General features: G+C 47.7%; 2 protein-coding genes across 5 annotated transcripts in view; one reads left to right on the plus strand and one right to left on the minus strand.

Moving 5' to 3' along the window:
* The window catches only part of LOC147112489 (visinin-like protein 1), a 237,419-nt gene extending 233,007 nt beyond the window's left edge, over positions 1-4,412 (plus strand). Inside the window, exon 4 of the mRNA XM_085996785.1 lies at positions 418-4,412. Coding sequence (XP_085852911.1) covers positions 418-615 — 198 coding nt within the window. The 3' untranslated portion in view covers positions 616-4,412. The remainder of the gene's footprint in view (positions 1-417) is intronic.
* Positions 514-22,138, minus strand: part of LOC147112490 (structural maintenance of chromosomes protein 6-like) — a 214,879-nt gene continuing 193,254 nt past the window's right edge. For 3 of the 4 annotated variants that reach the window (XM_085996783.1, XM_085996782.1, XM_085996781.1), the window contains 3 exons: positions 20,536-20,633; positions 14,951-15,111; positions 636-4,574 (listed from right to left, as the gene is read on the minus strand). In XM_085996783.1, the coding sequence (XP_085852909.1) occupies positions 15,000-15,111; positions 20,536-20,633 (210 nt within the window). In that variant the 3' untranslated portion in view covers positions 636-4,574; positions 14,951-14,999. Of the gene's footprint in view, positions 592-635; positions 4,575-14,950; positions 15,112-20,535; positions 20,634-22,138 lie in introns of those variants that run through there. The other variant, XR_015079510.1, reaches the window with a different exon arrangement.

Here is a 22,138-nt window from a genome sequence, read left to right on the forward strand (position 1 = left end):
AAAAGAGACCTGTGGTGGCCATAGGGATTATATTGTGTGATATAATCAAAGGAACATAAATTCATATATCTCAGGCCTCGCAAGAGTTGAAGAAATCTGATTAATTGCATAGAATTTACAGCACAGAAACAGGCCATTCAGCCCAACTGGTCAATGCGCCACATGAGCCGCCTCACACCCTACTTCATCTAACATATCCTACTATTCCTTTCTCTCTCATGTACTTATCTAGCTTCCCCTTAAAAGCATCTATGCTATTCGCCTCAACTGCTCCTTGTGGGAGTGAGTTCCACATTCTTTAAACAATGTTTCCATGTAGTGGGAGTACAAAAAGTTCAAAACAGTGCAAAATATATGATTTTCTTTGATTTTCACATTAAATTTAAATCAATTATTTTGGTTTTTTTTTCCATGAAGGCTATTTATAAAATGGTGGGTACAGTCATAATGATGAAAATGAATGAAGATGGTTTGACGCCAGAACAGCGAGTCGACAAGATTTTCAGTAAGATGGATAAGAACAATGATGACCAGATTACATTGGATGAATTCAAAGAAGCGGCAAAGAGTGATCCTTCGATTGTGTTACTCCTGCAATGTGACATTCAGAAATGAACCGTCAGTAATGCATATAATGGACTGCACAAAATTATAATGTTTCATTCAGTTTGCAGCTACATCCACACACACACACACAAAAACAAAGTGCTTGGACTACCTTTAAATGGACTTGCTTCTTGTGTTGAAACACTTGTGTGCATGAGAATGTCATATGCAAAAAAAGTTTAAATTAATATAAAAACTGCCAAAAGTAAAGTGTGCGCAATTTCATTACCATCTAAAGTTCATTCCTCAGAGGCCTGTGCATCAGTATCGTGTTGCATTAAAATATGCTATTATTGTTCATGTTCCACTGGAGCTTGCAATGTGTTTCACTTATTGGGAATGAAACTGAATTTCCATGTCAAATTACCTGTTTATAATAAATCATTTTGTTTTCCTCTAACCATTGTAGCAGATCTGAGATATGAATTTTTGGAAATATTGGCAACAGATTACCTGATCAGAAAACACAGCCTACATTATGCAGATCTGCTTGCTTAGTAAAAAGTATTTGTGTCCAGTTAAGTTTTCCCTCAATTCTTTGAACCCTGAAAAATCATGCAAAGACAGGACTAAATACAGTATCTCAGAAAACTGCAGCACTATTTGGCAATGGATTCAGCATTTATAATTAGCATCTTATTCAAACATGGGCGCTCAAGAAATTCTTCAACAGACAGAAAGATTTTGTAGGAACAGCAAACATTTAAAACTATCCAGCAGTAAGATTCTCTAGTGTATCTGATGTTAGTTTAGATTTTTCCTGCAATACCTAAAGTAGCAACTCCACTTTACAAATTGTCACTAGCTGCCAGGAAATGTGATAGTGACTTTTTAAACTGTTTTTAGAGCTTTTTCACTTGCACCTTATTGGCAGTTGGGGTTTATATTCATAGAAATCCTAGAAACATTTTAATTGATGTCATTACAGAGAGAGAAGAAAAATGTAAAATTACATTAGTAAGTTTTAAGATAAATACACTATTCTTTTAAAAAGGGAGAAATAGACAACATAATTAGAAAGGCCTTGTTTTCTTTACTACTTAATGAAATGTGCTAGTAAGAAATTCTGACTGTGATCTAATGTTTATTCTAGGAGTACTGTACCATAATCTGTGACTCATTTGAAAACAATCAGAGTCATTCTTAACAATACTATTTCCCAACATTCTCCCTTGCATTGCTAAACCGGTTTAAAGGGGAAGTATACTCTACACAAGTATCCCATAATCGTAAATCATAAAAGGGAAAGATCCAGCATTTAGTAGTATCTCAGCCATCCCTTGTTACTCTGTTTTAAGCTTTAGAACGACTGCCTATATTCAAATGTGACATCCTCCACTGTCTATGAAGAGTGCTAACCACAGTCACCATTCATGTTGTTACTGGAGCAAAACTCAGACTAGCAGACTTTGTGGTGTCACATGGGGACTGAAGTTCTGCTCTTATGCATCACTGCCATAAATGTGTGCCGGGCGCAGAATTCGGGGGGCAGGGACCGTGTACTACAAAAGTGCTCTGGATGTACTGCCTGGGTTTCCAAGGGCAGCACTGGACGAGCAGGAGACTTGTACTGCTATGTGGCACCAGCCTCAATAAAGAGCTGGATAAAATGTTAATGGGGGTGTGCCTCGCTGTCTTGACTCTTCCGCTGGTTTGAGCTGGGAATCTACAGTCATGGGGTTAATAGAAGGTGCACAGAAATTAGCAGCAGATGCATAGGCATGCTGAAAATTCTTGCTATTTTTCTTGAAGGTGTGTGTTCATTTGTTGAGTGTTTTTATTTATGACCTCTCTTGGTTTTATTTTGTTGCATTTGTTTAAGTGCAGTTGTTGTTTTGCATTGCACTTTAATCTAGATTCTTTTTGTACTTTTTTTCCTCTTTTTACCACCTACCATTCAAGGGAGTTTTACTACAATTTTCAACAGCCCCTGCTGATAGGATGAGTAGTTCTTTTAAACTTCCTCTTGCCCGCACAGCCTAGAGGACAACAAGCATTTTCAGAGGATTCATCTGCCTGTATATAAAGCAAATTGCCCAGACCCACCATTGCCTGCATGGGTGGTCTACTAGCCCAGCCTTAGCCCCTTGGGAAGGTCAGCAGAGATGTACATTTGTCCTGTGTCTTTGTCCTGGGAGGCATTTCTGCATCTTAAGATTATGTTCTCAAGGGAGCATCTGGTTGCATTAGTCCTCTCAAGTTGTTGGAAGTTGAAGGGGCCCATGTGCAGTGACCGACTTGTGCACAACCTGCACACCAATTTGGGTGTAAGTAACTATGAATCATGCAGTCTAGATTGTTCTAAAATGACGAGGTATATGGCCTTGAAAAATGTCTGGCAAAGTTTTGGATTCTACTTTGTATCTAGAAGGTATGCCTTAGATGCCAAAAATGACCTGTAAAGTTGTGTAAGGGCTTGGTATAGGTGAGGAGTGCATGTAAAAACAGACAACACTTTGTGACAAGGAATCTCTGAGCCATGCACGAGATACATGGTACTGTTGGGTCATGCTTTCTTGACAAACGCTTAAGTTTGTTGTCGTCTTCTCCATCTGTTACCAGGTCCCGCAATTGGTGTACACAGTGTTGGGCATGCTTACCGCCCGCTGGCAAGAATAGTATGCAGCTCTTCTCTGGGAATGGTGCCTTTCAGTGTGAAATTGGGCAATTCTCTTCATGCAACCACATGCCCATTCAACCATCTATTAAACAGTGGGTCAAGTGCTGTATCACTATGTCCAAAGAATCTATTTTGTAACTCCACACTGGGTTTTCTTCACTTCATTTATGCCTGACCCGTCTCCCTCCCCTAGCCATGGCCAGGCTTGAAAAATATCTGAACTTCATTTTGAAGCTTGACAAGCACTGAAATATTTGTCCCACCACGCAGGCACTTATTTTAAAAGCGCACATCCCTTTAATTTGGACCTGCTGGTTGTATTGTCCACTTGTTCCATTGGGCTGGCTCCCTGCACAAGGCTAAGGCTACATTGACAGCTATAAATAATAATTTAAATAAACTAGTGGAAAATTCAGAGCAGTCAGTTCACTGCTGCATTATTAGCATGTGTTGTTCCAGCAATGTGGCACAAAAGGCTTAATTGTGCTGGAATTTCAGCCCAATGAAGACAAGTTCTACATAAAATGTCTATTTCCAGATTGCCCAATAGCAGTTTGAAATCAAGTTAATAAAAGGTTGAATGCAAAAAAACTTTATTACATTTAGAACTATGAAGACATCCTTAGAATATACTTCCCCTTTAACAGATTGTTTATTGATTGGTAATTTAAGAGTTTTGAATACAAAACATGACTGTGTTAAGCTAAATACACATATTATAACTTTAAAAATAACAGGTTACCTTTATTCCAGTGGGAGCGCATAGCAGAAATGTGAGCATGTTCTGCACAAATTTTCGATATGGATTCTCAACAGGTGAGACTCCCTTGTGGCAGTATGAAGTTGGAAAATTACCCCTTCAAATTTAAGGTTTTGAAACTTAAAAATTATATTTTTCACTTTACCAGGACAATGATTTATCTATTCTGGCAAAAGGGTAATGAATAAAGCTTACTAAACCTTTCCCTTTTATGTACGCAATGTAAACAAAATGTTGGTAAAAGTGTTCGGTGCAGTACCTATATGTTTGTTATGGCTTTTATAAATGTCATGAATCGATACGTAAATCATTAATATATCTTCTAAATGAAATTGTGCAGAAAACAAAACCCAGACTTGTTAAAATGAAATTGTGCTACTATGTGAAACAAATAAACAGTGGCATGGACATACTTTAACATGAAAATCATATTTGTCATTTCTTCTGGTTAAAATGCACAGTTCAATTTTAAAACATGTGAAGATTCATCCATATAATTAAAAATCTTGCATCATGTACACAGTCATAGCATCATACCTTGCAAGGCATCACACTTGCAAGACATCACATATCAATGGCATCATGCATCTGTTGGGCAAAAAATTAAGATTGGTTCAAATAACATATCTATTAACTTATTAATCAAGTATCCATGCATGAATTAAGAGCAACTCTATTCATCATACAGGTAGCAAAAGTTAACAATGAGGAATGAGTAAGCAGCACAATACTGAGCAATTGGGTCACTTTTTTCCCCAATCTATCATTCACGAACCAGCAAATGCCATAAAACTGACCAACCAAAGCACTTAAGTATTTCTTCAAATTTTTTTTGGCTACATTGGGCTGGATTCTCATTTTCACAGTTGGGTAGCGGTGGAGTGCGACATCTGCCCACCGCTGTGACTCTGACTTATTTTGTTGGGTCAAGGGTCATCTCATTTGTAGGGTGGGATCCTGGATACCAAGAGGGTGACCTCCATTGTTGAACGGGAAAATCCAGACAGTGACTGCTGCAGCATTCAAGGCCAGGGCCTGAAAAGTATGTATTTTGGGCCATTATGGATGGTGAGGAGGCGACTGCTAGGCTGCCTCTCTCCATTGAGGGATATTGGGACTTAACACTGTTGCCCTCAGGCCTACTGCCACCTTTCCCTTGATAGGTCCTGGGGATGGCAGAGGCAACAGCAGTGAACAGGGATTTGGGCAAAGAACTGAGGACCGTTCCCTACCAACTTCGATATGCAGCTGATGGGGAAGGGGTGCCTGATGGCCTTTCCAGCAGTAGCAGGGGGCAGAGAACGCAGGTTTTACCACCCAGTTGTGTCCCCTTATCCATCGCTATCCCACAGCAAAGAAAATTCCACCCCATTGTTTCCTCAACCAGTTGACTGTACACAAGTAAAAGATTACAGGGGAATAATTCAGTTGGTTTGCGCTTCCCGTTAGCGCCCTAAGAGGGCGCTAATGGGGCACAAAGCAACTAGCGCCCGGGCGCGGCGATGTTTGTGCCGCTCGCAAAATTGACCAGAGGTTTTGCGGCAGCGCAAAAGTTTACCGCCCCGATCTCCTGCGCCCGCAGATCGTGACATCAGTCAAGCGTGCAACGCCCTGGTGGCGCCCCAGACCGGATGTTGAGTGGCGTCCTCGTCCTTTCTGCCTGCCGCAAGCAATGACAGGTAGACTGGAACATTTCCCAGTCGCTGTGGGCCTGGGGGCGCCATTTAAAGGCGGCCTCTTCCTGGCTTTTTCTGTGATAGACATTTTTGCACCACTCATTCTGACAGAGAGATAGAGATTCTGAGAGAGAAGGAGGCTTCTGCATAGAGTCAACGCTGTATGAAGTAGTTTTGGCTACTGAGCATCACTTTGCAGGTACTTTTGGATTTGACCTTCATTACTTTGATTACCAAGAGACTATGGGGGCTGCACTGATTCGGGGTGTCGTCCTGCGCCTGCAGAATCGGAGGCAACAGAGACGGAGAGAGAGAGTGGCAATCATGGCCAGAGGGAGGAGGACCAACAGGCCTCTGTACAGGAGACCTTACCCTCCCAGGGTATTTCGCCAACAATTCTCCTACATTAATTTGTCTGAGGAGCAGTGTTTGCACAGGCTGCGCTTCAGCAAGGTGGTCACTGAGCTCTGCCACCTGCTGCAGCCAGACCTGCGGCCTCAACTGAGGACCAGGACGTCTGCCGGTGGCAGTGAAGATCACAGTGGCTCTGAATTTTTATGCCACCGGCTCCTTTCAAGAAGCTACGGGGGACATTGCCAATATCACAGAATCACAGAAACCCCACAGTGCAGATAGAGGCCATTTCGGCCCATCGAGCCTGCACCGACACATATCCCACCCGATCCCCGTAACCTCTACACCAACACATATCCCACTCTATCCCCGTAACCCCACGTATTTAATCCCCCTAACACTAAGGGTCAATTTATCATAGCCAATCAACCTAACCTGCACATCTTTGGGCTGTGGGAGGAAACCGGAGCACCCAGAGAAAACCCACGCAAACACGGGGAGAATGTGCAAACTCCACACAGACAGTCGCCCGAGGCCGGATTCGAACCCGGGTCCCTGGCGCTGTGCGGCAACAGTGCTAACCACTATGCCACCGTGCTGCCAGTTCTCCCAGTTCGCGGTCCATTGCTGCATCCGTCAGGTCACAAATGCCCTCTATAAAAGGAGACGCCAGTACATCTCTTTCCCGATGACCCGAGCCAAACAGCATGAACGCACATTGGGCTTTGTGAGGATAGCGGGCTTCCCCATGGTGCAGGGCGCCACTGACTGCACGCATGTGGCATTGCATGCACCGCATGAGAATGCAGAGGTTTACCAAAACCGCAAGGGGTTCCACTCCTTAAACGTCCAGTTGGTCTGTGACCACAGACAACTGATATTCGCCGTCAATGCCTGCTATCCTGGCAGCAGCCACGATGCTTTCATCCTGCGCCAGACTGGTGTGCCGGACATTTTCCAGACACCGCATCAGCCAAGTGGTTGGCTCCTCGGGGACAAGGGTTATCCACTGTGCACCTGGCTGATGACACTGCTCCGTAACCCCAACACCCCTGCTGAGCTGCAGTACAACGAGAGCCATCTCGCCACCAGGAACATCATTGAGCAGACGATCGGCGTGCTCAAACAACGGTTCCTCTGTCTGGGCCACTCAGGAGGAGCCCTGCAGTACTCGCCTGAGCGAATCTCCCTCTTCATAGTTGTATGCTGCATGCTGCATAACCTGGCAATCCTCAGGACCCAGCCAGTGCCACCAGGCCTTGGAGCACCACCGGAGGAGGAGGAAGAGGAGGAGGAAGAGGAGGAGGATGATCAGCAGCACAAGGCGGGAGGGAGGCCCACAATGTTGAAACTGCAAGGGCTTCTAGGCCCCTACTCAGGAAATGGCTTCTGGCATAGAGAACAACATGAATGAAAGCAACCCGCAACCCCAAAGCCGGCCAAGGCAGCAATGATTCCAAAGGCCAAACCTGTACGTTTTGAATACAAAAACTTTTTTATTTTACAAACTCTGTGTGTGTCATTTCTTCATGACAAACTAATAGAAACAAACACAAAACATCATTAATTAACATAACTGGTTCTCACAACCTGGAGATAATGTCCAAAACACTAAACAAAAGTTTGAACATGAACCTCGGCCTTTAATAAAAAAATTCCCAACATTTCGTCACACACACCTCCTATTTTTTGCCCTTCGAGGGTGATCTCCTTCCCTTGCGCACTTCCCCCCTTCCCACCCTACTGCTCCTCCGTAATGGGGCCCCAGTGGCTGCAGCAAGGCTGGTGGAAGGCTGCTGATTGACAGAACCTGAGACTGCAGATGCCCTTGAAGGACGACCTCGACCAGCTCTGGGCCTGGAGGGCCCGGCTGCAGACTGCACCAACTCTGCATGGGCGGCAGCAGTCCGGGCTACAGGTGGTGGGAAGTGCAATGGGGAAGTGAGGAATGCTGTCATCTTGAGAGAGGACAGCAACTCCCTGCTTGACCAACACACTGGTACTCCCACAGGGCAGCACCTCAGCATCCGGAGCAATCTGCTGGAGCACAGATTGCTGGCCTGCTGTGGCACGGTGAGAGCCCTGGGGAAATGTGTCCGAACCAGCAACAATGGCAGCAGTCAGTGCTTGCGTGGCCTCAATCTGAGATTGCATGAGAGCAGTCTGAGATGGGATCACGGCAGCCAGTGACTGAAATGCAGCACTAAGCTTTAGCGTGGCATCCGACTGTGCTACAGCGAAGTGCTCCACACTCCTTGCCAGTGCTTCAATGCATTCAGGCACCCTTCCCATTGCACCCATGAGCTGAGTGTGCATGTCCACCGCCTGGGTGTTCATTTCAGCGATGAGCCGCTCCTCCTCTGCGTCCAGTGCAGCAGGACTCGCTGACCTACTCTCCCTCTGGGGAGAAGGCCCCCGAGCTTCCCTAGCCACATCGCGTTGCTGCAGCCCGCTGGGTCCCAGAGCTTCACCCTCATCAAGCCCTTCCCCCCTACTCCCCTCCAGGGAAGGCGTGTTCCCAGTGTGGGCACGGGCTTCCTCGAGAGAGAGGGTGGCGCTGATGCTCCGGCTTCTTCTTCCTCCTCGCGTGTAGCTTCGCTCCCACTGGCAGCTTGCGGGCCCGTCTCCTCAGCTGGTGAATCACCATCTGAAAGCAGGGAGGTACAAGAGTGGCTTTAGCGTGAGGACAGGGGGGCAGTAAGGGAGGAAGGGGAGCAACGATTTAGTAATTTGGATTGTGTTGTGAGGGACAAGTGGAATGAGAGAGGAGAGAAAGCTGATGACCTTACCATTGCTGTCCCGAACGGGGTCGACCTCTCCAGGGGCAATGGGACTGATCACCTGGCTTGCCACAATCCCGTGGACGCGTGCCTCAAGATCGCTGAGGGGTTGCAGCTGAGGCCGCCCTCCACCCGTCCATTGCTGCTGTCTCCTATTATGAGATAGCTTGGCCTGCAAGATAAAGGACAGCGTCTGAGTAAATATACAGCCATGGTCTTGCCTGATGTGCCTCCCATAGTGGAATAGCCCTTACTGTATGCAAGGTGTGGAATGTGCATGTGTGTTTCATGAGAGGGCCATAGGTGTTGGATGAGTGTTGGGCATTGGGGTTTTAAGACTCTCTGACCATAGAGTGAGGTTGAAATGGAGGGATGGAGAGGTATTGAAAAAAAGCCACTCACCCTGATGACCCGAGTGAGGTCGTTGAACTTTTTGTGACATTGAGTATGGGTCCTGGGCACCATGCTCCTGGAGGGGACATGCTGAGCCAACTTCCTCCACACTCTTCTGTAGTCGCGCGACAATGGCCTCCTGCCACTCTCAGGGTAGAGTATAGACCTTCTGCGCTCCACCGTGCCAACCAGAGCCTCCAAGGCCCGCTCACTGAAGCACTGAGCTCGTTCTCTCACCCTCTCCATAGTCCTTGGCTGGAAAATGTAGGCACAGATCTCTCCAGGCCAAAATTCAAGGCTCCAATGAGCAGGGTGTGGCTGGAGAGCAAGATTGACCCTTCCCTTTAAGAGCTGGCCGGCACCAGTGTGTCGGTGTTCCATCGCTAACTGACATGACCTGCGCTGCGCCCGCACTCTGAGTTAGCACCTCGCTCCTCGGCCTTTGCGCCTTAAGACAGGTGTGCAGCGCCTGATTTAGCACTCCAATCACCTCCAGGGGCGATAAAAGCCAAGCTTGCAGTTGGAGGCGCTAAACTTTGCGCCCAGCCGATAATCGCGCCCCAAACGGGGCGATACCGAATTTCTCCCCCCTACATTTCTAGCAAAAATATTAAAATTGTAATTTGCACAATACTTTAATGTCTATAAAATGTCAAAGTACCATGAGGGTGTCGGGACTTTGAGGGCAATTTTCTGACTCAGTCTGGTGACAGGGGCCTAGAAATTCAGTTGGTTGCGCCAGCCGTTAGCGCCTTAAGAGAAGTGAATTTCGGGCGCTATGCGTGTAGCGTCCGGGCGCAGCGCGATCTGCGCCTCGCCCCAAATTAAGTACACATTTAGCGCCGGCGCAAAGTTTAGCGCGCGCTCACCTGCGCGCGCAGAAAATGACGTCATATCCTCGTGCAACGCCCTTTGCGCACCCCGATCCAGAACTTCAGTGGGACCGCCCCATTGTGCGGCCGGCGGCCCGCACGCTTGTTTAGTGGAATGCAACAGAGCCGACGCGGGACCCGGGGAGCGTAAATTAAAGGGCACTTGCCCTGCACTATAAAGGGCAGCCATTTTGCAGCAAACACTCTTGTGCAACGGATTTCTGGAGAGAGACCAAGGAAGACAGCTTTCTGGTTTGGGCCCACACTAGCTCAGGTATTTTTGGCTTCAGGCCAGAGCGTTGCAAGTGGCCTCTTGGATATTTGACTGTTTGGCAGCATATTATGGGGGCTGCATGGGGTGCCAACGCTGAGTTTCAGCGTCATGTCCGTAGGGCTCGCAGACGTGGTGTGAGAGGGGCAGCCCTGGCTAGACGCAGGGGGGGCAACAGGCGTCGGCAACATAGGCCTTACCCAGTCAGGGCATACCGCCAGCAGTGCACCTACCTCAACATGAGTGGCGCGAGATGTGTAAAAAGGCTGAGATTCCGAAAGGAGGTGGTTGCAGAGATCTGCCATCTGCTTCGCAGAGATCTGCGTCCAAAGCTCAGGAGCAGGATGTCTATGTCGGTGGACGCGAAGGTAACGGTGGCCTTGAACTTCTATGCCACCGGCTCCTTCCAATCCGCTGCTGGGGACATAGCTAACATATCCCAGTTCGCCGTGCATTGCTGCATCCGCCAGGTGACCGATGCCCTTTTCAGAAGGAGACGCCAATTCATCTCCTTCCCCATGGCCCTGGAGAGGCAGCATCAGCGTGCACTGGGATTTGCAAGATTCGCGGCCTTCCCCTTGGTGCAGGGCGCCATTGACTGTACGCATGTGGCTTTGCGGGCACCTGTGGAGCATGCCGAGGATTACCGCAACCGTAAGGGCTACCATTCCCTCAATGTGCAGCTGGTGTGTGACCACAAGCAGCGCATCCTAGCTGTCAATGCCGCTTTCCAGGCAGCAGCCACGATGCCTTTATCCTGTGGCAGACAACTGTGCGTGACATGTTCGAGGCACAGCCTCCCCCAAGAGGATGGCTTCTCAGGGACAAAGGCTATCCTTTGTGTACCTGGCTCATGACCCCGCTCCGCGCACCCAGGACCCCTGCTGAAGAGGCATACAACGAGAGTCATCAAGCGAGCAGGAACATAATTGAGCAAACAATTGGCGTCCTCAAGCAGCGGTTCCGTTGCCTGGATCGTTCCGGCGGATCTCTGCAGTATTCCCCGGACCGAGTGTCCCAATTCGTCGTTGTTTGCTGCATGCTGCACAACCTGGCTCTCCGCAGGACTCAGGCACTGCCACCTCACGTTGGGCCACCACCTCAGGAGGAGGAGCAGGAGGAGCATGAGGAGGAGGAGTACCATCCCAGGAGGGAGCGAGAAGGTCCAAGGGCCGTCCGTCGGCGGCTTATTGAACGGCACTTCTAAGCCCGTCAGGGAATGCCTTGTGGCCATGAAGGAACATGAACGCAGCCGCTCCGCAAGCCCTCAGCCGGCGAAGGCAACAAACACTTACAGCAACAAACATGGACACTCTCTGAATAAAGAGAAATCTTTATTTTAGACCAATGAAACCCCTTCACACATGAAACCCAGAAACATTAAACGGCCCCAAAAAACAGTACATCAAATGACTCACTCCCACAACCTGGGGAGGAATAACTGAACATTTGTTCAAAAATGGCCTTCATCCTCGGCCTTAACCCAAAAAACATCCCCAGAAACAAAACAACCATGGCCAAAAGAAACATAGGCATCGCCATATAAAATAACACTTGGCCACACCGTCTACTTCTTGGGCCGCGAGGGCGAGACCTTGTCGAGCCTTTTGGGGCCCCTGCCCAGCCTGCTGCTCCTCCGCAAGCTCTGCCCAGTGGCTGCTGCGAGGCTGGGGAAAGGCTCCTGAGGGTTAGATGTCCTTCTGGCAGATGCCCTTGGGGGGCGGCCTAGACGGGGTTTGCCCCTCGAGGGTCCGGCTGGTGATTTGCGCAGCTGTGCCTGGCCAACATCATTCGCAGCCACTTGCCGTTGAGGCGCCACTGGGGGAGTGGCGGTGACGGCTGGAGGAATGCGTGCAATCTGGCGGATGGTCGGCCCTGGCTGGTGATGTGCCACTCTGGCACTCGCACGGGCCCGCACTGCAGCATGCGCACCAATCTGCCGAAGGGCAGCCCGCTGTGCTGCTGCAGCGCAGCGGGTGTCCAGGCGATGCCTGGCTGACGCAGCACGTGTGGCAGCAGTCAGTGCCCCTGTTGCCCTGGTCTGCGACCGCAACAGAGCAGCCACTGTCTGGACGGCATCACTGATCAGCCGGCCACTCGCGGCATGTGAGGCCCCGAACTCGCGCACACTACTAGCCAGGGACTCGATGGCCTCAGGCATCCGTGCCACTACCCCCATCAGCTCGGTGTGCCGGCGATCCAAATCCTGGGCCATTTGATCGAGGTGGCGCACCTCCTCTGAGTTGAAGGTGGCCGGACTGGAGTCCGGACTCTCCCGCTGGGGAGCAGGGGGCAGAGCTGGCCGACCCTTGCCACGTTGCCGGCGGCGACTGGGCCCAGCAACTGCACTCCCCTCCGATCCTTCCCCCCTCTGGGGGGAAGGTCGCGGACCAACCGCAGCCCTCCTGGGTTGCTGGACGCCACTGGTCCCAGCAGCTCCACTCCCCTCCGACACTTCCTCCAGGCTCTCCTCCAGGGAAGACGTGTCCACTACTTCGGCATCTGCAGCCGCACCTGACTGCTGCCCTGATGGTCCGCCTTCCTGTTCCTCCTCCTCCTCGGAGGGGCTGTCACTGGCAGCTTCAGGGAGCTCCACATCACCAGCTGAAAGCAGGAAGGCACAAGAGTAGCTTTAGAGTGAGGAGAGGGCGTCAGCGAGGGAGGCATAACTGGTGGCATTCAGCGCATTGGTCGGACAATGGCAAAGGAGGTAGATCGGATGCGCAAGTGCGACGAGAGAGGTCCAAAAGGTGATGGCCATACCATTGTGGCCCAGAAGAGGGTCGGCATCTCCACAGGCGACGGGCCCAATCACCCGGGGTCCCATGAGGCGACTCACGCGCTCCTCCAGGGGAGTGAGCTCCTGGATCTGGGGGCAGCCTCCCCCGGTCTGCTCCTGGTGCCTTCGGTTGTTGGCAAGTTTAGCCTGCAAGAGAAAGGACGGCCTGTAAGTACGGTGTGTAGCCCTGATGTGGTGTGCACTGCCTCCCATGGTGGAATAGCTTGGCCAGTGTGTAGCCCTGATGTGGTGTGCGCTGCCTCCCATGGTGGAATAGCTTGGCCAGTGTGTAGCCCTGATGTGGTGTGCGCTGCCTCCCATGGTGGAATAGCTTGGCCAGTGTATAGCCCTGATGTGGTGTGCGCTGCCTCCCATGGTAGAATAGCTTGGCCAGTGTGTAGCCCTGATGTGGTGTGCGCTGCCTCCCATGGTGGAATAGCTTGGCCAGTGTATAGCCCTGATGTGGTGTGCGCTGCCTCCCATGGTGGAATAGCTTGGCCAGTGTGTAGCCCTGATGTGGTGTGCACTGCCTCCCATGGTGTAAAGTGCAGAATGTGCAATTGATGTTCATGACTGTCCCATAGCTGCTGGCTGAGGGCTGGCCATTAGGGCTTTCAGGTCCCTTTGCCCATCATGTCAGGTGTACATGCAAGGATGAGGAGGAGACTGGAAAGGGTACTCACCCTGACAATCCTGGTCAGGTCATTAAACTTCTTCCGGCATTGGACATTGTCCCTGGGGGCATCGCCGGTGGCCGACACCCAGCGGGCGACCTCCCGCCAGGCTTTCCTATAGACGCTGGTTGGAGGCTTCCTGCCAGTGTCCGGGAACAAGATGTGCTGTCTCTTCTCCAAGGCCCTCACCATCACCTTCAAGTCATGGGCTGAGAAGCGCAGAGCACGCTCACGGGCCTTCTGTACCGTTGCCATGGCTCCTTCTGATCACCAGCAGTGTTCAGGCCTAGCTGGAAGGCTGCAGTGTGCAGCCCGTTGCAGCAGAGCAAGTCGACCCTTCCCCCTTTAAGAGCTGGCCGGCGCCACGGTGTCTGCTGTCAATCAAGAAATGACCGCACCTGCGCTGCACCCGGCCTCGGCGCTATCCCTCTGCACCGCCGGCTTAGCGCCTAAAGATAGGCGTGCAACGCCAGTTTTAGCGCTCAAGCAACCTCTTAGGGCGAAGCTACTGAATATCAGCGAAGTGCCATCGACTTTGCGCCGGGCGCAAACTTTAGCGCCCGCCCGACTTTACCGCCCCAAAAGTGGCTATACTGAATTTCTAGGCCAGGGAGTCTTAGCCACTGCCGGCGCATTTCGAAAATTGCAGGCTTGCTGCTCCTACGTCTCCTAACCACCAGAAATACTAGGAAAATCACCCCCTCTGACTTTCCAGTATGAATCTGCCCAATTCTTATGGATATTCTCCATTTGTGACCTTTCATTCCTCTACTATTTCTCAGTCTGTCTCTTTACTTCAATTGGGCACAGCACTCAGCCAATGCAGTTAAAAACAATATTTTTCCTGCCGAATTCATTGAGTTGGATACACGACTACTATCAGATATTAAATAATCTGTCTTACAATTATTTTTATGCTTCCTGCACATTAGAAGCACAAAATACAATGCCCTGAACAAAATGAATACAAGTTGTAATAGTCTTGAGAGGGAATAATCTAGGCTTTATCTATAATCACCAAATAAGCAGATTGTTACACTGAATTAATGTTACACTGAATTAGTTTTATACTGAGAACATGTAAGACAAAAGAAAACGTATCTGCCCCAACCTGCTCCCATAATGCAGTCCCCCCACCCTCCCGAGTCCTACGACATCCACTTACCAAACTTAAAAAACATTAAAAGCGCATGATAATAAATGTCAACAGTCTTTTAATCATCTGAGTCTTCAGATTCATCTTGGGAACCAAAGGGCAGTGTGGTCTGTCCTCTTTCAGGGTCGTGCATACGAAGGATTCTAATAAGGCAACTGTCAGGCAAAAAACTGAAACAGAATATTTCAAAATTACCTCTAGGGATCAAACACAAGTACAAATTAATATTTCTTTTATCTGAAACAATTTCAGGATTCCAATGATTTCACGTATCTACTGCAGAATACAGGATGTGTTATTTATCAAGTTGTACATGGCTTTCTGCGGGTGCTTGGCACCTGTCTTCCACTTTGCATCTCCTCCAACAGCACAAACTTAAATCTGGAACTAAAGATGCAATTGATTCTACCAGCTTTGTGGTGTTATACTACACCATACACCTAAAATAAAGTTGAAACCACTGCATAATCAATTCTGAATATTACAAAATAAATTGCAAGACTCCACTTCTCAACACCTAAATTAGATTATCTCATAATTTATCTGATTGCTGTTTGTGGGACCTTGCTGTGTGCTACACTACAACAGTGAGTACACTTCAAAAGTACTTCATTGGCTGTAAAGTGCTTTGAGATTTTGTGAAAGGTGACAAGAAGCGTAAGACCCTTAATTAAATATTCTATACATTGTTTTAAATAGTTCTGGTGTGTGCCTTTGATGCCTATGTAGAAGCCTGATCCAATATGGCGGGTGGTGCACTTCCAGCTCGTAATGAGTGCATGCTTCCTGCCCGCCTTATTGGACGCTTATGCGCCTGTTTAGCACCTGAAAAACGGGCACAGCATAATTTAATTTCTAGGCTTATAATTTCCTATGACATAATTGTTTCTAATTGCCCCAGCTTCACTTCCTAAGCACTGTACATTGTAATACATGCACTTCATCTTGTACTAAATATTGTTCATTTACTCATTCTATATTAAATAAATTATCTGCTGATTTATAACCGAAGCCTTTGCTTGTATTCAATCTTCCTACCGAAGAGAGGAGAATTGCATGATGACAAGTGGTACATTTACCGAGATATTGGACAAGTAAAAACAAATTTAAGTGGTCTTCTTATAGGAGTGATTGCTGATGCTAAACCCAAGTAAAATATCCAGTGTAATACCCAAAAACATAATAGTAAGCTAACACAGCACAAACTAAGATTTGGACGTGGGATCATCCTGGTCTGTATGGATCACAACAACACCAAAAGATGCATTCAACCACTAAACCATTGGGAGAGCCCAATCAACATATATCTGTTAAGTATGTGTATTGTATTGAACAATTAACACAAAGACTTAAACGTATAACTCAAACAGGTCTTTACTGGTTGGAGGTAGGGACTATACATAGGTCTTTACTTCATGCCCACAGGCGGGAACTGAGGGGGATCAGTACCCACAGTACTATTTATACCCCTATGGCCAGGAGTGGTACTGCGTATCACTACGCCCAACAAGTAGTGCAGTCCTGTCCATAGGTTCAAAGTAGCACACATATTACATACACAACATTCCTCCCTTCCTAGCTTTACAGTCATCTCCCCATTTAACATAACGTAATAACATATATACATATATAACTTCAGGTTTACATAACAGAATAACATAGATACATAGATAACTTCATGTCAAAACAGATCACAGATTCAGTCTCTGCGGAAAACAGTTCACAGATTCAATCTCTGTGGTGTAGTCGGTTCACGTTGCTGGAGTGACTCATTCAATAGTCCTTCCATGGATTTAACAGTTTGAACTTCCGAACTGAATTGGCTCCGTTCGGAGGGACCACGTGTGTGATCTGGTAGAGGTGATAATGGTTCAGATGGGTCATCTTCTGTTTTTACTTTTCCTTTTCTGCTTCTTGGAGACTCTCTGGGCTCCATTGTCAGCTGCCACAGCTGCCAGCTGCATGCGCAGTTCCTCCTTCTCTTCCTCCTGTTTCCGTCGTAGAGCCAGCTTCTCCCGATGTTCCGTAGACTTTTGGTGCTCCTCCATGATTTCTGCACTTTGGGAGTCGAAGTTACAAGCTGGGCAGGACAGGACATCGTAATATTCGGTGTCGTCCTGAGCTAGACCAGTGAGAGGGTCGTCTATTTCCTCCATACCCAGCTGGACGTTAGCCAGCTCTTGTTCCAAATCCAGACATCTTTCCTGAAGAGACTTCTTCATGTGTACCTCTGCATCCAGCTTTTTCTGGGCTTTCAGCAAGTCGTTTACTAGTGACCTCATTTGTGATTTTAATACTTCAACTTCCTTTGGAGATTGATTGATCGGACTATGCAATCCCTCTACCGGAGCAGCTGTTTCAGCGGTCTGTTGTTCTACGTTGACGTGAGTCAGCGTACTTTTGGCATCCAAGGGCTGCTCTGTTGCAGTCATCTCAGTCTGTGTTGCCACCTCAGCTCTTCCAATAACCTTTGAGAGCTCCAAACCCCTTTCGTTTGAATATTGAAGTTCATGTTCAAGTTTTTCCCATTTCAGAGTCCTGTCCTTCAGCATATGCAGGAGTTGGCTGACCGTTAACTCCTCTGACATCAGACGTTTTGTGTGCTCCTGCTCCATTTTCTCCATCAGCTGCTTCTGTTGTCTTTCCAGATTCTCCAACTCTATATCAAAGAACTCTTTCGTTGCATTCAACTCTTGCTCAAAACGGCGAAGCATTTGTTCTAATTGCTGTTGTAGTTTGAAATGGAGTTGAGTTCGAGCCCGGTGTCCCTCAGAAATGGGCACATCAGTAGACTTGCCAGACTCAGAATCCACAGTTAAACTATGTTGTTGTTGCTCAGTGGAATTCTGTGCTGAAACTTTGTCTTTTGCACCTGAGTTGGGCTTACCATCATCCGTTCCAGAGTCTGGGCCGACTATCTTCACCGAGTTCTCACTCGTTATTGTTTGTAGGAAATGCCAGTCCATATTCATTTTCCTAATCCACTCCCGTCCTAGTAGTGGAGGACCTCCTTCAGATATTACATATAAGTCCATTATTTGACTGTCTTCGCCCTTGTGGACCACTGCAACCTCTATTTTCCCGATGGGGTACACTCTTTGCCCCGTGTATGTTTTCAATATAATCCCCGTATCCTGTAGGGGAATATGCTGGAATAACTTTCCGTAATCTTTCTTATTTATGACCGTCAATGCCGATCCAGTGTCCAATTCCAGTTTTACTTGGACTCCTTCTATCTGAAGAGTGACCCAAATTGTCTGGAGGTCTGCACCCTTACCAGCGTTGAGTACTCTTAAGCTAGCCAGTTCATTACAGCTTAAGCTAGCCAGTTCATTACTGCTAGCGTCTGAATCGGACTCCTGTTCGGTCACCTTGTGTACCTTTGCGTATTTTCCTTGCGGTGACTTCTTGTTGCTGGTCTTCTTCCCTGACCTGCATACTCTAGCTATATGTCCAAGCCTACCACAAGTTCTACATTCTTGGTTTTTAAACCAACACTGGTTCTGATCATGCGTTGTCTTTCCACAACGATAACATTTGCCAGAACTCACACCCAATTTGTGTGCACTGAGCTCCGGTGACCGTAGCTGCATTACTGCCGTGCCTCTCGCTGCGGCTTCGTGTGCTGCTGCCATAGTGACCGCCTTCTCAAGCGTCAGCTCATTCTCCTCGAGCAGTCGCTTTTGTGTATCCTGTTTAAATAAACCACACACAAATTTGTCTCGAAGTGCCTCTGTCAATCCCGTTCCAAACTGGCAATATTTCGCTAATTTACGCAATTCCAGCAAATAATCAGCATTGCTTTCATGCTGTAGCTGCCTTCTGTCGTAAAATTTAAATCGTTCCGCTAGCATCAGCGGCGTGGGGTTTAGATGATCTTTCAGGACAGTAACAATCTCATCGAACGTCTTATCCGCCGGTTCATCTGGTGATAACAGGTGTTTCAATTGCCCGTATGTCTTCGCACCCATTAAATTTAATAATGTTAGTGCTTTATCAGCCTCACGAATTTTATTGGCCTTACAATAATTTTTAACTCGTTCAACATATATGGCCCAATCTTCGATGTCACTATCAAAGTTGCTAATATTCCCGTGTTTAGGCATTGTAGTACTTTATCAGATTTGCAATTTCTCAGATTTTTTTTTTTTTTTTTTACTGTTATCCAAGATGGCGGCTTCCCGCTCTTGCCGTCGTCCTCCGCCCACAAAATGGCGGTTTTCCCGCTTCTGCCTTCTTCCCCAGCGGTTTTCCCACGAAAAATGGCGGCTTTCCCGCGCTTCTCGCTCTCCCCGCCCACTTCAATGGCGGTTTTCCTGCGCTTCTCGTCGCTGACTTTCAGCCCGACTGCGGCTCTTATCTCCTGTGCGATCGCTGGTGCGCCGCCCGCCCGAAACGGTTCTCAGCCCTTATCACCGGTGCGATCGCTGGCCCGCTAAGCGCCTCCCGCTTGAAGCGGCTCCCGGCCTCTGGCTCACCCGCTCGGCGGCTCTTGCTCGCTCCCTCCCGGGCTCTGGCTTACCCGCTCGTGCCCTCAGTGTCTGCCGACGCTGCGCCTTCCAGCCCGAGTGCGGCCCTTATCAGGGATTTCGATCGATCGCCCTTCTACCTCCGACTTCCCCCAGCCCTGTCTTTGCAGCCAACGCTGCTTGGCTTACCCACCACCGAGGTTGAAAAAGCTGCAGGATGTCTTCTGTCCTCCCGTTTTCAGTCGTTGATGGAGGCTTCAGGGTCCTAATGCCTGTCGCTTCCAGTCGCTGGAAGCTGTCAGGATTTCTGCTGCCCTTCAGTTTTCAGTGGGGTGTTGAGGATTGGAACCTCTCTTCAACGTCCTGTCTTTGGATGAAGCCGCTGTGGAATAACTGCCGCAGGGTTCGAACCGACTCGTCGCCAGTGTTAAGTATGTGTATTGTATTGAACAATTAACACAAAGACTTAAACGTATAACTCAAACAGGTCTTTACTGGTTGGAGGTAGGGACTATACATAGGTCTTTACTTCATGCCCACAGGCGGGAACTGAGGGGGATCAGTACCCACAGTACTATTTATACCCCTATGGCCAGGAGTGGTACTGCGTATCACTACGCCCAACAAGTAGTGCAGTCCTGTCCATAGGTTCAAAGTAGCACACATATTACATACACAACAATATCCATAAACTGTTTTTACATCACAGCACTAACACCATCAACAGCCCTGACTTCAGCAGCAATTCTGTAATTTAAATGAAGTTGCAGCACAGAACATTGGCTCAAAAGTGCTCTGCCCTCCCCACCATACTACTGGGCACAATTGTTCTGGTGCACTGATGCTACATGGTAGCAACATGGCTTTCCCATCACTGGCTTGTACAGATCTTCCCAACCACTGGGAATATATGTAGTCAGGAATACATACTGCAATTGCAACTTATGTGTTGCCAGGGGTACTCCGGAATCCAGCCCTAAACATAAACAGGGCAAATTCGAGAGTTAAAAATGTAAAGTTAAGATGATAAAATACCCTCAGATAACTTATTTAATATATGCATTCATTTAACAAAGGCATAAGCTAATTCATTATTTCTTTAGAAAAAAAGGCCTGGTTACATACCTCATATTCAGTGGAGTAAAAAAGAAGAACTGACGACTGCTTTCACGTTCTGCCACCTGCAGCATCAGGTCGATGGAAATCCTACGATTAACCATATCCTTGGGTTGAACAAGAATACAAATACAAATGTAGGTTCATGAAAGAAAAATATACAGCCTTCTCAAGCCTGTTTCATCATTTTTGTCGACTTGCATTTCTCCATGTCCCTTAATACCCTGGCTTTCCAGTCTCTATCTCCTTTGTAAACACCTTAATTCCCTTTGCACCTATGGCCTTCAGGCACAGTTCATTTGACCTTCTCACAACCCTTTATGTGAAGTAATCTTACTTAGATTTGCATTTAACCACCTCAACTTGAATTCTAAGATTTTGCATTTAATTTAGGAATAAACCTACGAGGAGAACCAAATATCTCACTAGGAAAGCTGTGCATTAGTTGAGCCTCTTCACAAGTGGAAATAAATTATACACTGAATGAACGAAACCGAGATTCTCTCTTTCGGATCCTCTCATGGGGCACACCACTCAGAAGTCAAAAAGCTGGCCAGGGCATATAAAAATGTGGCATGGATTGATTTGCCTTCGATTCTCCTTCCAATGTGAACTGTGAAGACTTCCCTGAAGATTAAATATAATAGCTCATTTACCTCTAGATATATTCATCAATTTTAAAATTAAGGTACACTCCACTCAAGGTAAGGTCGTCTTTTCAACTAAGGAAAATAAAAATCAGAGATCTGACCTTATAACTTTTGCAGCTAAAACCCATGCAACCAGCTCTCTGCATGTCCTTCAACAGAAACGCTATCAGTTGCCATCTAAAGTGCGTTCCGCATTTTAGCGCCAATTAACATACCATTTCTACTTAGGCATTAAAAATTTATGTATATCAACAAGGGGGTAAATTTTCACCTTCGCCACATGGGCAGTAATCTGGCAAAGTAGATCAGCACTCAATTGTCATCCCATAGATTGACATAGAAGGAGGCGGGGCCAGGGGTGAGGACTCCCAGACTAGGTGTTTCCCAGCACAGCATAGAATCAGCAGACTGTCCTGCTAAGTGAAACCAGGCATGCTGACACACTGAATGGTGGAAGTGGGGCACACCTCATGGTCCAGGCAAAGATCATTGGGGGGGGGGGTGCGGGGAGTGATACCCCCTTGCCCCCTAGATCTAGATCACTGTTGGGAGTCTTATCCTCCTTTGGCAGGTGGGTGCCTGAGATACACCCCTAGTGGATTGATCATCTGCCTGGGGTATACGAATTAAGGGGCCACCCTGTGACCCTACGAATGTTGGCAAGCACATTCCTGAACTTCTGCAGGTTTTTGGCCAGGATGTTTTTAAGGCACAACTAATAACCCCTGTGTGCGAGCATTACAGATAAACTGCTTGATGCGAAGCACTTTAAAGAAAAAAAACACATTAAGCCAGCAGATTTTCCAAACATATATTGAAGCTTAATATGATGCTGTAAGTCTTCGGTCTGGAGCTAGAAATTGACTAGCTGAACAATATTTAGTATTCCATGATTTTGCACAAGTTAAAAGCTATGAGTTGCAATAAATGTTGCAACTTCTACATTTATTAATTGGAAGATT

The sequence above is a fragment of the Somniosus microcephalus genome, chromosome 9 (genome assembly GCF_052327205.1).
Source record: "Somniosus microcephalus isolate GS21.2 chromosome 9, FLI_Smic_1.0, whole genome shotgun sequence".
In the NCBI taxonomy this organism is placed as follows: Eukaryota; Metazoa; Chordata; class Chondrichthyes; order Squaliformes; family Somniosidae; genus Somniosus; species Somniosus microcephalus.